This window comes from Grus americana, chromosome 6 (genome assembly GCF_028858705.1).
Source record: "Grus americana isolate bGruAme1 chromosome 6, bGruAme1.mat, whole genome shotgun sequence".
Taxonomy (NCBI): domain Eukaryota; kingdom Metazoa; phylum Chordata; class Aves; order Gruiformes; family Gruidae; genus Grus; species Grus americana.
This window is the reverse complement of record NC_072857.1, coordinates 43,535,456-43,551,837: the sequence shown is the minus strand read 5'-3', so window position 1 is coordinate 43,551,837 and position 16,382 is coordinate 43,535,456. Positions and strand designations below refer to the sequence as shown.

Below are 16,382 nucleotides of genomic sequence, written 5' to 3'. Positions count from 1 at the left end.
TGTGAACTGCTTGCACAAAGAGTGAAAATGTATTTGAAAGAAAATTAACCTTCTAGCAGTTCTTCAAAATCATCAACAAAAAACTCTTTCAAAGGTGGTCGCTTTGGTCTTTTCAATGTATTTAGAAGTTGCTGGATTTTAGAGGACACTCTGCTATTCACTGGGACACCTGCCAAACAGAAAAGATTTATTACCATTAACACCATGTATTAATAAACATACACTGAAACACATGCTGCCACATTGCTGGCAACATCACGCTAAGCTCAGCACAGCTTTCAGGTGCAAGAGTCTTTCCAGATGAGCAGCTTGTTTGGAAAAAAGCAGCTTTAATCACTAACAGTTTCAACCATGGATTTCTTTCTTTTAAAACAATGCTGTACCCTAGCTACCTGGCTGATGCATATCACACCTTCCTTTAGCCTTTCAAAGTGCTGACTCCTTCATGAGATTCCAACACAAACAGGAAGAATGTTCTTTTCTTCAAGAGTCTAGGTATTTGCTACATCTTAACATTCATTCAGTTCTGAAAGTGTGAGAATGCTTGGGAAAAACAAGTGACTCTTTCAATATTTTACAGGGCTAGCAAAAAATTGTCACAGCACAAAACCATGTTGAACACTGATTTTCATTTGTATGTGTGCCATATTCATTTTAAATTAAATATGAATATGGTGTTTATATTTATTGAAATTTAAAGCACTGAGGCAATATAAAATTAAAATGTGAGACTAAAGGGCTTACATGGGCTTTTACTATAGAAATACACAGAAATGGGGACATGAGTCCCATCAGCATAACATGGGAAATGCAGAACAGTCCCCTCTCCAGTGGCAGACTGACAGATACACCATACTCCTGCAAAGCTTTGGAGGGGACAGCCACAGCACACGATGGGTCCCAAGCTCCGTTCTGCATTCGCTTAGTCAGAAAAAGGAACAAATATTGAAAGGTAGGAGGTTTATATAATACAATCACCATCTGCAGTTTCCAAAATGCTGCTGTTGTAGCCTCTGGGAACTCCTCGCACCGATGCCACCTGCGGGCGCTCGTGATGTAGATGTTCCACCAGGCCAGTGGTTACATCTGGAGGTGCAGAGTGGTTATCTGCAGAAATGGAAGACAGACATGGGAGCTCATCAGTCACCTTAAGAATCAATATATCCAGAGTCACTTCTTACAGCATTCGTGCCGGTTTCTCACGTGTTTTTAACGAAACTCTGATTTCTCTAACCAAACTGTAACCAAAATCTTCTAGATACAGGGGAAATCTTGAAAGGAACTGCCACGTCTCTCCAGGGCGGAGAGGAGCTATTCCAGCTTTCAAAGGGATCCAAACAAATGCTGACAAATAAAGAGAGCAGTGGGTCACTCCATCACTTCAAGGCGAAAGCAAGGAGATTCATTATGCGTAAACAACACAAGTCTGCAAAGAAAGCCTGTCTCACATCTCCCAGAAGAAACACAGGCACTCAAAGTGTCACCGCAAAGCTGGAATGACTAGTCTAAGTCCCACAGGAAGAGAAAGGGACAATAGCATAAGGTTAAAAGAAGGGAACTTCTGCCCCAGGATAATGTGAGCTGCATTCTGCAGGCTCTAAGAGGACTTTTGCTGACAAACACAGATGAAGATTTAAGGTGGCAAAGACAGAACACTTAGGTCTGAACACATCTCGAGGATGGACAGGGACAGATGAGAGACTCCCTCGGAGGAAAGTAACCGCTGACTTCAAAAATCGTCACCTCCAGTTTGTAAGACCAATCATGGTTTTCCTAAAGCAGCTTTTCTTACCGCCTGTTTTTAACAGTCTCCTAATGATACTGCAGGAAAAAGCTTGTGTCGTGGTACAGACACCGTATACTCTTCACTGGGGCATCTACTGATGAGCACAGCTGGAATGCCTGTAACACTCAGAAAACCCGTGATGATGTCAGCATTACACACACACCGCTCGCAACAGATAAATTTAGCACAGGGGTTTCTGAGGCATGATGTGTTCTTTTTTTGGCCGGACGTGACATGCTGTTTCATTTCAATGGTGCGCGCTACAAGTAATAAATACATAAATGTTTTATAATGTATATTTATATAGGAAAAGCAGGGCAATTCTCAAATCCTCATATATTCACAGGGGCTTGAGGACCATCTTGTAACAACCTTGAGGCAAAAGCCGCTTTGCTTGGAACTGCACCACGTTTCTGTGTTGCAGAACAATGCCCAGGGAATATCCCCATTCCAAAATAGTGACCTAGATTACGGAATGGTTTTGAAAGGAATCACAGGTCAGGAAATGGCAGTATCTGGTAGAAGTGTTCAAATACGGAAAAACAAGAATCGGAGGCCTGAAATATTCAGAATCCTAATGAGTAAAACCAGGTGTGCAACAAAAAAGAGCTTAAGAACACGGTGCTGCACTGCTGGGTCACGCAGCTCTGCAGCGATACCCCTTGAAGGACCTCAGCGTGCCACAGGCTCTGCAGCACAGGAGACCAGGGCAGTGCTGTGAAATACGCATTTCACCCCACCTGTTTTGAGGAAGTGAGAAGCGCTCGGCTAACAAGCATTCATAGCTCGGCTTACAGATCTCCGGAGCTGACGTACAAGTCACCAGTACAGCTCTAAGTGGGTTTAGAGGCATCACCAGAAGAAAAGAATAAATGCATTCCCATACTTTCCAACAGTCATCACTGCAATGCCAGTTTTTGTACTGCAGAGATCTGTCTTGCTGGGTACTAAGCGAAGACCACAAATTCCTTTCCTCTGGGTAAGGTACATGAAGGACAAAATATCACTTCATCTTTCTGAGAAATGCCCGAGTCAGGACCAGTGACAAGAAAAGGCATCAACTCTGTGTAAAGCTGATCTGTATAACCACTTTACGGGGCGTACAGAAAGCCCACGTGCGCAGAGTAAATTGAAATGCTCTTGCTGTGTTCTACATACTTCTTGCATTGGGTTTTGGTTGTGGTTTTTTCCTAAGCTGTACCAAAGTCCCAAAACACGGACTTTGCACAGCATACAAATTAATCACAGAAAAGTACACAGAGTCTAACGTACCTGGTTCCCACACTGCGGTATGAGCCCACAAGTCCACACTTCTCAGCTGACAAACCATGCAGCGATTATCAACGTCTAAAGCTTCCACTCCGTGAATACACCAGCAAGAAATACAATTAAGGATGTATCTGCAGTGTGGCTTCATCAGTGGAAGGCCCCAAAAATGGCATTCCTATAGATGAAGTTGTCACCACTAAACATTAAGGTGACTCAAAATGTCCAGTCAAAGTGATGTACACATAGGTACAAATATAATAATCGAGAGAGGACAAGAGGGGCTGACACACACACTGAGACTCGTGCAGATCCAGGACAGAAACTGTGCATGCTGAACGGATGCAGGTTTTACCGTGCATATTCCTGATGGGAAATAACAATCTTCCACCCACACACAAGGCAGATATTTGAAATACAAAAGCTCTGCAATTAGAAGCTCAGAAAATAACATAAGGAAGAAGCTATTTGGGAACATTTACGGAAGAGCTGTGTACTTGGGAACAGCTCTGTGTTGGGTTTGCGTGGCAAGGTTTTGGTAGTGGGGGGGGCTACAGGGGTGGCTTCTGTGAGAAGCTGCTAGAAGCTCCCCCTGTGTCTGACAGAGCCAATGCCAGCCGGCTCTAAGACGGACCCGCCGCTGGCCAAGGCCAAGCCAATCAGCGCCTCTGTGATAACATATTTAAGAAGAAGAAAAACACTTAGAGAGAGAGAGCTTTTGCAGCCGGAGAGAGGAGTGAGAAGATGTAAGAAACTCTGCAGACACCAAGGTCAGTGAAGATGGAGGGGGAGGAGGTGCTCCAGGCGCCGGAGCAGAGATCCCCCTGCAGCCCGTGGTGAAGGCCATGGTGAAGCAGGCTGTCCCCCTGCAGCCCATGGAGGAAGGATGAGGGGGTGTAGAGATTCCACCTGCAGCCCGTGGAGGACCCCACGCCGGAGCAGGTGGAGGCACCTGAAGGAGGCTGTGCCCCGTGGGAAGCCCACGCTGGAGCAAGCTCCTGGCAGGACCTGTGGACCCATGGAGAGAGGACCCCATGCCAGAGCAGGTTTGCTGGCAGGACTTGTGACCCCGTGGGGGACCCCACGCTGGAGCAGTTTGCTCCTGAAGGTCTGCACCCCATGGAAGAGACCACGCTGGAGCAGTTCGTGAAGGACTGTAGCTCGTGGGAGAGACTCACGTTGGAGAAGCTGGTGAAGGACTGTCTCCCATGAGAGGGACTCCATGCTGGAGCAGGGGAACGATGAGAGGAGTCCTCCCCCTGAGGAGGAAGAAGCGGCAGAAACACCGTGTGATGAACTGACCGTAACCCCCATTCCCCGTCCCCCTGTGCCGCTTGAGGGGGGGGAAGGTTGAAGCCGGGAGTGAAGTTGAGCCCGGAAAGATGGGAGGGGTGGGGGGAGGTGTTTTAAGAGTTGATTTTATTTCTCATACCTCTACTCTGTTTTGCTTAGTAATACATTAGATGAATTCCCTCTCTAAGTTTGGTCTGTTTTGCTCGTGACGGTAACTAGTGAGTGATCTCTCCCTGTCCCTATCTTGACCCATAAGTTTTTTGTCATACCTTTTCTCCCCTGTCTGGTGAATGAGGGGAGTGAGAGAGCGGCTCTGGTGGGCACCTGGCCCCCAGCCAGGGTCAACCCACCACAAGCTCAAAGAAATCACACAAAAAATGAGAACGCTCAGAAAAGAAACCAAAACCCCATTAACTGTCATTCCCAACTGAAAACAAGCACAAAAAATAGCTATATATGGAGGTGCTGATCTACAGCATTCGCGTATCTTACAAGCATCTTGGAGCTGACATCAGTGTCCCTCACCGCAGCGGGGAAATGGCAGGGGTCCTTATGAACAAACTCTCTGCTGCCCACAGCTATTTCATCTTACGTACAGCAGAGAACTGACTCTCCTGATTCTGCCTCAAGAAGGCAAAATTCTTTCTATGCATGTAGAAGGAACAAATTCAATTTTCAGGATTTATGCTCAGCTAAAAAATCACATTAGCTTCATTCATTATTTAGGCATTTTATTAATATATGCCCATGAGAATGCATGAAATTAGTTTGCATCATCTAGAGATACTGTGGCAAAGCAGAGAAAGAGAAGTGGTGAGTAGTCAAAAAAAAAAAAAGAAAAAAAGAGAGAACAGACTTATGACTTTAGGAATAAAGTTAATTGGATTTAGACTGAAGTACATTTCCATTATTGATTAGAAGACAGAGATAAACGCAAAAGAGAGCAGTGGCCCTAGAAAGAACATATGGGTTACGATACAGAAAATTAAAAGCTAGGCATCAGAAAGTAGTCTCTAAGGAGGAATCTCAGGGTGACGATTCAAAAACTTTAGAAAAGTCCCGACCTAGGAGGAGGTCAGGTTAGACCTAGAGATGGCTGTATACGATTGCTTTGTCTCTAGGAAACCACTCAACCAAAATAGACATTTAAAAGTTCATTAAATTGATTTGGAACAATAAAAAAAAGGGAAAAAAGGTGAAAAAAGGAGAAAAAAGGGGAAAAAAGGGGAAAAAAGGGGAAAAAAGGGGAAAAGAAAACAAGAGAGGGAAGAGAGAGAGAGAAAGAAGAAAAAAGAAAAAAGAAAAGAAAAAAAGAAAAAAAGAAAAAAGAAAAAAAGAAAAAAGAAAAAAAAAGAAAAAAAAAAAAAAAAGAGCGCACTAACCCAGCCAGAACACAAAATACTCCCCACTCTGTGTTTCCTCTTCAGTAAACTCTTTGAACTTGTTTCTAGCACACCTCACTCTTACAACTCCTGTACAACTGCTTACAGAGCCACAGCAGTTCAAAACACCTACTCTTGTAACTCTGCTTCTCCTTAAGGAAAGGAATTGTACTTTTAAGTCTTTCAATAAATAGTGGGTCAAATACCACGATAATCCATTCTCCCAGTGACTCGAACAAAAGCCAAGTTGGGAAATACTCCACAATTGAGATGGTGTCCTTGAAAAAAAACCCAGACACGCTGCTAGCTTTCACTTTAAAGAAAATATCACACACACACAAAAAAAAAAGCCTCCAAAACAACATGTAGATGTAGTCCTTGCTTTTACAGGTGAAAGACAAACAGCTTAAAAATAACGCATGTTCCTATCAGACTTTGTTAAATACTGTAACCTTGCACTTCCAATGCTGCAGTCTATTGCTGGGGAATTTAGTAGGATCTCATCATTAAAAATGCAAACTAGAAAAAGATGAGCTGTAAGGGAACAATCTGCTAGATTTAAATTCTCCAACATCTCAAAATTGTGAAGTTATTAAGTACATAGTCAAAACACAGAATATTTTAGTAAGGCACAGTATTTAAAATGTAGAAGATGCCTTTTATATTGCTGATGTCGGCACATTAACTGAGAAAATAAATATTCTTTTATGCTCCAGGACAAATCAAAGGCGTCTTTTATGAAAGAATACTAGTATTTATCGATAATCAAAAAACTTTGCAATCTAAGAACTAAGTTGTCATAGCAAGGAGGACTACAGACAAACATAAAAAAATGGCACAACTGAATTGTTATTGGACACACCTGAATGTTACCAAGCTAGAAATGGAAATCGATGGAATATGGCAAGCGTTTCAGGTATGAGGAGGATTATTCTCATGCAAAAGGACATTTAATTTTTTGTCAAAGGCACTGGAAATCTCACCTTTTTAAATATTTCTAGTAGATCAGCTCTCAATGATCCCTGAGCTTCCTTCCTGATACATTCTACAATTGCATATTTATTTCCCATTAATGAAATTTCCAATCACTCCACTGCATGCAGTTACACATTTAGCTGCTTAAATGCTGGACTTTGAATTGTTAACAAGGCCTTGATTTTGCACACAATTTTGATGATTAAATAGTCCTGATGGGTAGGTCTTAAGAAGCTAGTTGTAAAATTTGATCTGTATTTATACGGCCCGAGATATTAGATGTAACAGGATGCTGTGTTACGTTTTGCATGTCTTGCAAGTTTTTACAGCTATGTAAGAATTTCAATGCACACTTACAATTATGGCTAAACTTCCAAGTCTATTTGTTAATTTTAAGGAGTTAAACATGATTCCTATAAAGCCATAATGTGAAATCCAGAACGCCCTCACAGCAAGGTGTAGACATACTCCATCTTACTTACATCTACTAAGTAAAAAAAAAAAAAAAAATTTGCAAATTTCTCATTCTACATAAGCTTGGACATGGGAAGATGAACATTTAGATTTCTTTAAAGGCAATAAGATGGGTGTGTTTTGTACAAACAGGAACATTTCACTAGCAATAAAGCCACAAAAGTTAACCGAAGAGGCAAAGCTTTCTAACTGTGTTTATGGATGAAGTACTGATGAAGTGCAGGAAAATGAACAAAGCCGTATGCTGCCCGTAACTTTGCACGGCACAAAACCAAACCCACCATTTCAGCACGCAGGAGCTTTCTAAAGCAACAGCACTAAGCAGGCTTGGGGAAAAACGTTTTGCCTTTAAAAGCTTAGATATCAGAACTCTTTTCCATACTAGCTTCCACAACTAAGAGATCGTCGTACAGCACAGAGGAGGGAGCAACAGCAAGCAGGAAAGGCAGCGACAATCCTTCCCAGGCTCTCTGGCACCTGAAGAGCCCTCCAGAACGCCAAGCAAGCTGCTGCCTCTTCCCATCTCAGCTCCACGTGCAGAAAACAGCCCGCACTGTGAAAACCGGGATGTCAGTCACGGCAGAAAGTGTCAATCCCTGTTTCTGTTGGCACCTAAGCCACAGAGGAGATCCGGAGGACCCTCCTTCAGAGAGTCTCTGGCTTGTTCATACTCCTTTCCCTGGCGCACAATGTGCTTTAGGGATCCGAAGGGGTAAAGCTCCCGGTCACAAACCAGAAGCACTGGTTGCGTTTGGAAGCCCGTAGCTACTCTGAACTAAGGCTGATGCCCCAAACTTAGTGTGAGGCAGAAGGAACTCAGAGTGCAAACCAGCAAAGAACGGAGATCGGCCCTCTCAGGAACCGCTGCTCGCGCCTAAGAGAACTGTGACCTGTTCGTGTCATCCCAACAGAGAAGTCTAAAGGATACATCACTGGGCTTTCTACAAAATTTGAAGGTAACGGCTAGACCAGCTAAATGAACAGGTATTTGCGAAATATATTTGTGCCTTAAATTATTGTGTTAATTGACATCTCTAAGGACACAGAAGCCTGTATAGTCAGTTTAAATCTAAAGCATTTCACTGGGTTTTCCTCATCTGACCTAACCTGTTCTCTGTAACGAAACACAAACCAACTGTCTGTATAGACATACAGGCACAGATAAACAGAAAGTCAGGTAAGTGGAGCACTAAAACCGCCAAAACCTGAAATGTCCGCAAACAATATACGTGATGCCTATTGTATGGTAGTAGAAGCACAAGACTAGTGCTCTGCATTTCAGGACAAAAAATGTAACCTGATGTTCTGGACCTGCAGTGTTACAGATTGAGGCAAAACTCACATTTACATTTTGTCTTACCAGTACTTCTACGTTTTCACTCTAGTTTCACAGTAAAGGACTATTCATGACTTAAATGTTAATTAAAGGGAAAAAAAAAATCCCATTTGAGCTTGAAACCTAGCTTTGTCAGTACCTCTGACTTCATAAATTTCCCAAAGATTCTGGATGCTTTTCTAGTCTTTTGGGTGTTTACCAACGGAGTCACCTTTGAAATCCATAACCTGATAATGTCAAGGGTAAATACGTGCAGATTGGAAAGCATGCACCAAAAATATGACCCCTTTGAAATTCTGCTTTTGAATCCAGTAAAACTGAACCTTAGTTTCTTGATAAATCAAGCATTTTACCAAGAAGAACGCATGTTCAGATCTCATGAACAACTGGTTTGGTTTAAATTAAATACATACACACACATCATACATACCTGGTCTGTGGGTTGTACATTTTAAAGGTATTTACAGATATCTTCTGGTGAAGACTTTTGTGTTTAGCCCTGCTTTGGGATTTTTAATTTGAGTTTATTCCAACCATGCAGGCAGTTCGTTACTGACCTAGCTGGGTGTGTGCCATGAGATCTGCAAGCACAGTGGCAGCAGCGGTGGCAGTAGCAGTATTGGAAGCAGCAGCAGGTTTCCCTCCTGGATGAGATGAGGTGGAGGATGCAGAGGATGAGGTGGAGGAGCCCTGAATAACCCGGTTAAGCCAGGGCTCTACGTTGGAATGGCTCTGGAACGGAGTGGAGGTGATCCGCCCTTGCCGACGTAACGAGCCCTCATCTTCTGATGCTGACGATGTGTCTGTGATTAAAATAACGATGACAGGCATGTAATGTGGGAATGACCCAACAGACGGGAACATGAAGTTTTTTTCCATGTTCTTCACGCAGTGTTCTCATGTGCTACACATGAGATGCATGTATTAAGCAAATGGTATATTCACATGCACAAATTCTGCTCATTGCCATTTGTCAGGTTAATGCAACAACTTCTACACATTATTGCTAGAACACACTGGAAGCAAAGTTTCATTTACCTGCTGTATTTGGAATGACGTAAGACTCAAAAAAGCCCTCCACCTACGGTACCTCATACATCTGCTAACCGTTCTCAGTGAGCATATCATACCTATTCCTCTGAAAGAATATTTCTGTTCTGCACAGGTAAACTGGATCTCATCCCACCTGAATAAATTCCATTACCTTTTTGGTTGGGTATTTTCTTTTTATTTTTGGGGGGCAAATTCTTCACTTTTTGATTCTTTTGACAAATTTTTTGAGAATTACTAAAAAAAGCACAGTGCTATAAAGTTCAACGAAAGAGTAATTTCATTAATTTAAGAATAATTAAAGGGAATTTAAAAGCATGTACATTAACTACATAAGCTGCTATGAACGAGCACTACACAGAAATGCTTAGTAAAGTATCTTTTCATTCTAGATGTATGTTAGAAGTCTGATAAAGGGCTCCTATTTTAATTACCAGTCAGTTATTTACCACCTTCCAGAAGTTTCCCTTTGGCACTCAATCTTTCCACATTTATTAGTCACTCAATAACAAATAAAAAGGTCTTTCTGAATATCAAGAAAATACATCCCTGTTGATTTTGAGTGAAAAATAGAAACTTTTGTTACAGAAAAAAATAACCTTGCCCTCCTAAAGAGACTGCTGCATTTTAAAAACTTGATCCTTCTATGCCACAACCCCCCGGGCAATTAAAGGAAAGCACCTAAACCAATGTACTGCCCATATACTGATTGAGTTCACATCATGTCGGTTTGTGAAGAGCGGTTTTAAGTCCCACGTAATGGCCAGACCAATTAAGAAGTCAGAAAAGGCTGGAAAAAAAAGCTTCTGAAAAAGACAGGGTGTCCATCATAAACTCGAGAGTCCCTTCCAGACAGGGAAATCCTGGGTGAGAGTGGGGTGGGTTACATCAGAAATCCTGCAACCTTAATTTTGGCTTTTTTTTTTTTTTTTTTTTAATCCTCTGAAGACATGACTGTTCAGCTATATACAATTCCATATACATTTTTTTGAATCCACATGAAGAATCTTTTCCTCATCTTTGGCAACAAATTTCAGTTACCAGGTGTTTAATTTTCTGCTTTTCAAGTATATATGCATGTACAATAGCTTCAGAATAACTTCTCTTAAATAGTCTAAAACCGCAAAAAATCAGAACTCATTTCCTAAGAAGCCCGCTTAACTCGATGGCATTTTCAAAGTTAAAATCGCAGATATCTCATTACTTGACCATCCCTAATGAAACATGACAACTTTGAATGAAAATAGACAAAGACTCGATCGTTGAGAAGATACAGCTGTGGTGGATCACCATCCCTGGGTCCGTGCCTGGTATGGTATTTCTGGTCTGCTGCCATGGTTGTAGTTTTTGGCTGCTGACCCCATCTGCTCCTGGAGAGGAGCCAAACCTGCCCCTTCGTGCTTGCAACCTTCCCTTTCTTTTAGGCAGAAAGCAAAAATAAACAATTCCAGGAATACAGAACAAGATAGGATTATAGTCAGTCAGGTTTCGGGGAAAAAAAAAACCCAACACACCGCACTTGCGATCTACTAACACTTCAGAGTAAGAGATAAAACAAAAGAAAAAAATAGGTTTTTCAAAGAAAACATACTCTGATAGTATGTCCTTATCCAGACACAAGTTTAGTGAAGTGTCTCTAAAATGTCTAAGCCTTCAGATGTCTTACATAAACAGAGGGGGAAACCCCACCCACTTTAAATGTAAAATATAAACTGCGTGTAAAAATGGAAGATCTGTAGTAAAAACATTCTAATACTGAAGCATAATTACAACAGAAAAGCAGTAAGGTAAGATCCATAACTAGGTCTGTGGCAGTCGCAAGAGTTAATTAATGAGCGGTGCTGGGTGCGCAGGGAGCAGAATGCTATGTACTTGGCGTCCAGCTCTTCCTGGCTGGGAGCTGACCCAAGACAGCCACAGAAACCACCACCACCCTTTGGACCAAACTTGCATCAAGACTACAGCTCAAGTTCCGATCACGTGAAATCCGCATGGGGAAGATGAGAGACTCGGTGGGACGAAAACAAAAGTATGTTAAAATCTTTGGGAAGGATGACTGATGAAAGCAGTTCCATTACTGCCAGTCAGGAGTTGGTTTTAAACTTAACATGAGTAGAATCCGATGCTTCCTTCTTGGTGACCGATGGCAACTGTTTGTAACAAAATTTCAGTTATTAAAAAAGCCTGGTTTGAATTGCATTAACTTCTGCCAATACAAAGACTTTAAGGCAGCGGCTTAATGGCTCAAGACAACAAAACCAGATACTTCAGTGCTACTCAGGTTCTTTGCAGTTTCAGATCTTTCTGGCTGAGCTAACTTTGTGAATAAAGGCAGGCCCATAAAAAGACAATTATTTTTGTGAATCGATACAGCTGAAGCAAGACCTCAGAATATTTCTGAATGGCCTGATCTCCCATGATACAGAATCCCAGACAGATGACATGAATCCCATGAGGACAGATCCCAGAGACACTTGACTCTTCTTTCACAATGTATCAGTCAGGGTGCCTCTGTATCCTGCTAAGCCCCGTGCGAGGATACTTGTCTTCCCTGCTAACGCCTCAGGCAGGCATGGTAGAAGATGACGCTCTCCAACAGCACCAACACACCAAACCGCCAACACAAAGACAGGCAGATCCCATGGCCTCATCCCGCTCCCCTCTCCGTCTGAGCGGGACGCAGGTCACACGTGCACACACGCACGTACAACGTGGTCCCTCCACTCACTCTGTCGGGTCGCTTCCCCGGACGCCAGTCTCCCCAGTTGCTGGCACCTGGATGTACAAGCCCGAGGCTGCAGTCCTGCTCCATCAGCTGGTACAGACAGACTGACTTGGGCACTTTGTGCACACCTAACGCAGAGTCCCTCGCCCGGGAGCGCTGTTACAGATGGAGTATAAGAGGAGGAGAGGACAGGCTGCAGGTCAGGTGCGGGGCACGGCCAGGCAAGCGTACCATTTATACAGTACCAGCCCTTTTTGTCCCCTTCCCCACACTTCCTCCCCAAATCACCTCAATCTACCCCTTTCCCCATCTGCGGTTCCTCACCTAACCATTCTGTAACGAGCCTCATGCAGTCCCCTGCATCCCATAACATGTCCCACACCCCTCTGTGGCATCGCCCCTCAGTCCAGAAGCTGCTTTAGCATTGACTGCTCTTGATGGGTTTCATGCCCGGTCAGGAGGGCTGAGGTTCTCCAGGGACAGCCCGAGCAGGGGCCTGGACAAGCCAACAGCACCCTGGCTTGTATCAGGAATAGTGCGGCCAGCAGGAGTAGGGTAGTGATTGTCCCCCTGTACTTGGCACTGGTGAGGCCACGCCTCGAGTGCTGTGTTCGGTTTTGGGCCCCTCAGTACAAGAAGGACATTGAGGTGCTGGAGCGTGTCCAGAGAAGGGCAACGAAGCTGGTGAAGGGTCTGGAGCACAAGTCTGATGAGGAGCGGCTCAGGGAACTGGGGCTGTTTAGCACCTGGAGAAGAGGAGGCTCAGGGGAGACCTGATCGCTCTCAACAACTACCTCAAAGGAGGCTGTAGTGAGGTGGGTGTTGGTCTCTTCTCCCAAGTAACTAGCAAAAGGACAAGAGGAAATGGTCTCAAGTTGTGTCAGGGGAGGTTTAGATCAGATATTAGGAAAAATTTCTTCATGGAAAGAGTGGTCAGGCATTGGAACAGGCTGCCCAGAGGTGGTGGAGTCACCACCCCTGGAGGTGTTCAAAAATCACGTAGACGTGGCACTTCAGGACATGGTTTAGTAGACATGGTGGTGTTGGGTTGACTGTTGGACTTGATGATCTTAGAGGTCTTTTACAACCTTAAAGATTCTGTGATTCTTCCAAGTCCATACCGTGGGTTCCTGCTGGCCATTCTCCCTGGGGAGATGGCTCTGGGACAGCCCGATGGCTCTGGGCAGGCCTGGGAGGGAGCAGCCGGGGCAGGGCATTATTTGGGGTCCTCCACCTGCCTCTGTGCTCCTGCAAAGCTGTGCAGCCCAGCTTTTATCTCATAACCTCATATTTTACCCAGAGCATCTCAATTTTATTTTTCTTTATAGAATCTCTCAAGCCCCCAAAGACTTTGCTGACCTCAGGCGGTGCGGGCACAGCAGCAACCACAGGGACACTGCTTCAAACCTGTCCCAAAGGTATTCAAAAGAGAATGATATTTTGGTTGTCTCAAAAAAACCCTGCAAGGCGATTCCTTCTAGTTTTAAATGCTAAGGGAGACAGGAAAGCCCAGCTGTCCTCCGCTCTCAGCAGAGCTGCTGGATGCCAGCTATTTTTTGTACACCAAATCTTAGGCAGAACAGCGGCACATTCTTTTCTTGTCATGATGTACTGCACACCAAGCACATAGCAATTTGTCACACTCGGGGAATGAGAGGAAAGGACAGTGTGATGCTACATGAAACACACCCCTGACTGCCCTACCAGAGTTCATTTTGGAGAGTGAGAAGGAACATTGCTTTGAAGAGCTATAAACAGAAACCTCAGGGCCTTTCTCCCAAAGACTCAGTATACAGATGGTTGCTGTACGTTAATTTTCTCCAGGATTTTGCTTCATGCAATTCACGACATCTTTCACATACAAAACCAACACGGATGTGAGAAAACTCAAAGAGCGTGATAACCACCCTGCTACCCCAGCTGCCCTCAGGGGCTTCTGAGTGTATGCATCCTAGAAGAATAAGCTAATCAAAATGCACGATACCTTAATGTATCTTGTAGGCAAAAACATAAGGGTGAAGAAAGACCATATATAACACTACAGAAGAACCTCATTATTTATTAACTAATTAATTAACCAGTGAACCCACAAAACCAATATACAAATGTGTGTGACTAGCAAAAAAAAGGGGAATTTCCTTTAAATGTGAAGAGCAGAAGGAAGAAATACAGCCCAGGAAGCCAGAGAGCAGCACACCAGACCTGCTCTCTTGCAGAAGGGGGATGAGAACTAGAATCGATGGGGAAGGGCACTAGAGGTCAGTGTGCCTCCACTCCCGGGCCTCATCAGAAAAGACAAGAAAGAGCACATCATTCAAAAACTAAGAGCTTAGGGAAATTCCTCTTCTTTGTATACAAGACACCGGCTGCAGAACACTTGGCTCGCTAGCACAACATGTTATCTGGAGAAAGATTTTCTTAACCTCTAGAGAATTCATTGTGAGACAACAGGAAGATTACTTCTTTTTCCCTCCTAAAAAAAACCTAAAGAAAATGTTCTGACCTAAACAATCTGAACAATTATAGCATATGATTTTCTGAATGTTTTAAATTGCTCACAGTTGAAATCATCTGATGAGCGTTCGGCAAGCTAATGCAGCAACTTAATCCTCTGGCATTTTCTTCAACTCTTACAAAAAAGTCTTATGCAATGTGAAATAAGGTATTTACAGCTCTGACATGCTTGCCAAGATGATCTCCTTCCAAGCGAGACATTACATAAGAGAACATACTTAATGCAGAAAGGGCGACTGCTCACTCTGCAACTGCTTTCCAGCGTCCCTTTAGCAGCTACAGTATCTCTAGATGAGACACTAAAAATCTGGAGGAAAGACATCAGAGAACAAATCCAACCAACACCTGATTATCAGGAAATACAGCCATGAATATGGAAGTAGTTTATTGCAACATACTTACAACTTAGCAGAACAAAGCATTTGCTCTTTATATTTTGCTATCAGGTTCACCTGGCAAGATTTACGTATGTTAACTCAATAGATACCTGGAGGTGTGTACGTTTCTACTGAAGAGTGCACAAGAACAGACCGTCTTTTTGAAGGCATGGGCATTTTTCTCTCTTTGTATTTTGCGAGTGCTGCTTGTACTGCTTCAGTGTGGACATCTATATAGAAAACAAAAAAGGTGAAGACGTTAAGTTTAATCATTATTTCTTTCTAAAGACAAAACATCAATGCCACCTTTTGCAGCTCAAATCCAGAGCCTGAAGCGCAGATGACAGCCCTTATGGCGTTAGTAGCTCGCAGAAAGGAGCATGGTCGCAGCTTCAGGAGCGTTTCTTGGAGAGCAGAAAGGTCCAAAGCTAAACTACAGTAACACAGTTTTCAGTTCTGAAGCTGCGACCGCTCTACCAACTGCTTCTCCTTCAACGGTGTTTAGTGGGACTGAATAAATACGCCCACCTCCCACGCAAACTCAGCTCAGAAGCAACGGTTTCAAAAGTTAAGGGAGGATATAAGCAGGGTCACGTCAACATATTTTCCTCATGAAATCAGCTTGAAAATGCTTTGCAAGTATCATTTAGGAAGAACACCCAGAAAAGCAAGACCGAAGTTACAGAATACCTAGCATAATATGATTTATTTTTATTTTGAGGGGAATTTTCAATGCAGATACTGTAAATATGCAACAGCTTTGGACTCCTCATCCTTCAAAATGCGCAATGGGAAAAGAAGTGAAAAATGTATACTTGAAGCTCTCACAGAAAAACGAAAAGGAGGCTGAATATGTATCAAGAATTAGGGAAGAGACATGAACTGTTTTTACTTTCCTGAAAGCAAAAATTACCCTAATATACTCATTGGGTATATTTTAAATTTTCTTATTTTTAAGCCAAAACTGCGATTAAAGAGGAATTTAGTGTTCAATCAAGACCACATCACAGATAAAATTTAACGTATTCAAGTAATTCTAAATTGCCTTCAGCTGATTTTTCTCTTTGACATACATATTTCAATGGTGACAAAAACCAAAACTTATGTAGAAAGAAAATTCATAAGAAGCGAACAGATGACAAGGAGGAATGAGGCAGACCAAAAATATACTTCAACTTATGACCTAAGATTCACACTCATGAAA

The 16,382-nt window shown here is 43.0% G+C and overlaps 1 protein-coding gene across 4 annotated transcripts in view; it reads right to left on the bottom strand.

The window, feature by feature from the left end:
* The window catches only part of DIP2A (disco interacting protein 2 homolog A), a 142,743-nt gene that overhangs the window by 53,299 nt on the left and 73,062 nt on the right, over nucleotides 1-16,382 (bottom strand). For all 4 annotated transcript variants that reach the window (XR_008577780.1, XM_054830887.1, XM_054830888.1 and 1 more), the window contains 4 exons: nucleotides 15,289-15,408; nucleotides 9,070-9,315; nucleotides 979-1,107; nucleotides 50-169 (listed from right to left, as the gene is read on the bottom strand). Coding sequence is in view for 3 of the 4 variants with exons in the window: in XM_054830887.1 (XP_054686862.1) it covers nucleotides 50-169; nucleotides 979-1,107; nucleotides 9,070-9,315; nucleotides 15,289-15,408 (615 nt within the window). In the remaining variant the exon portion in view is untranslated. The remainder of the gene's footprint in view (nucleotides 1-49; nucleotides 170-978; nucleotides 1,108-9,069; nucleotides 9,316-15,288; nucleotides 15,409-16,382) is intronic.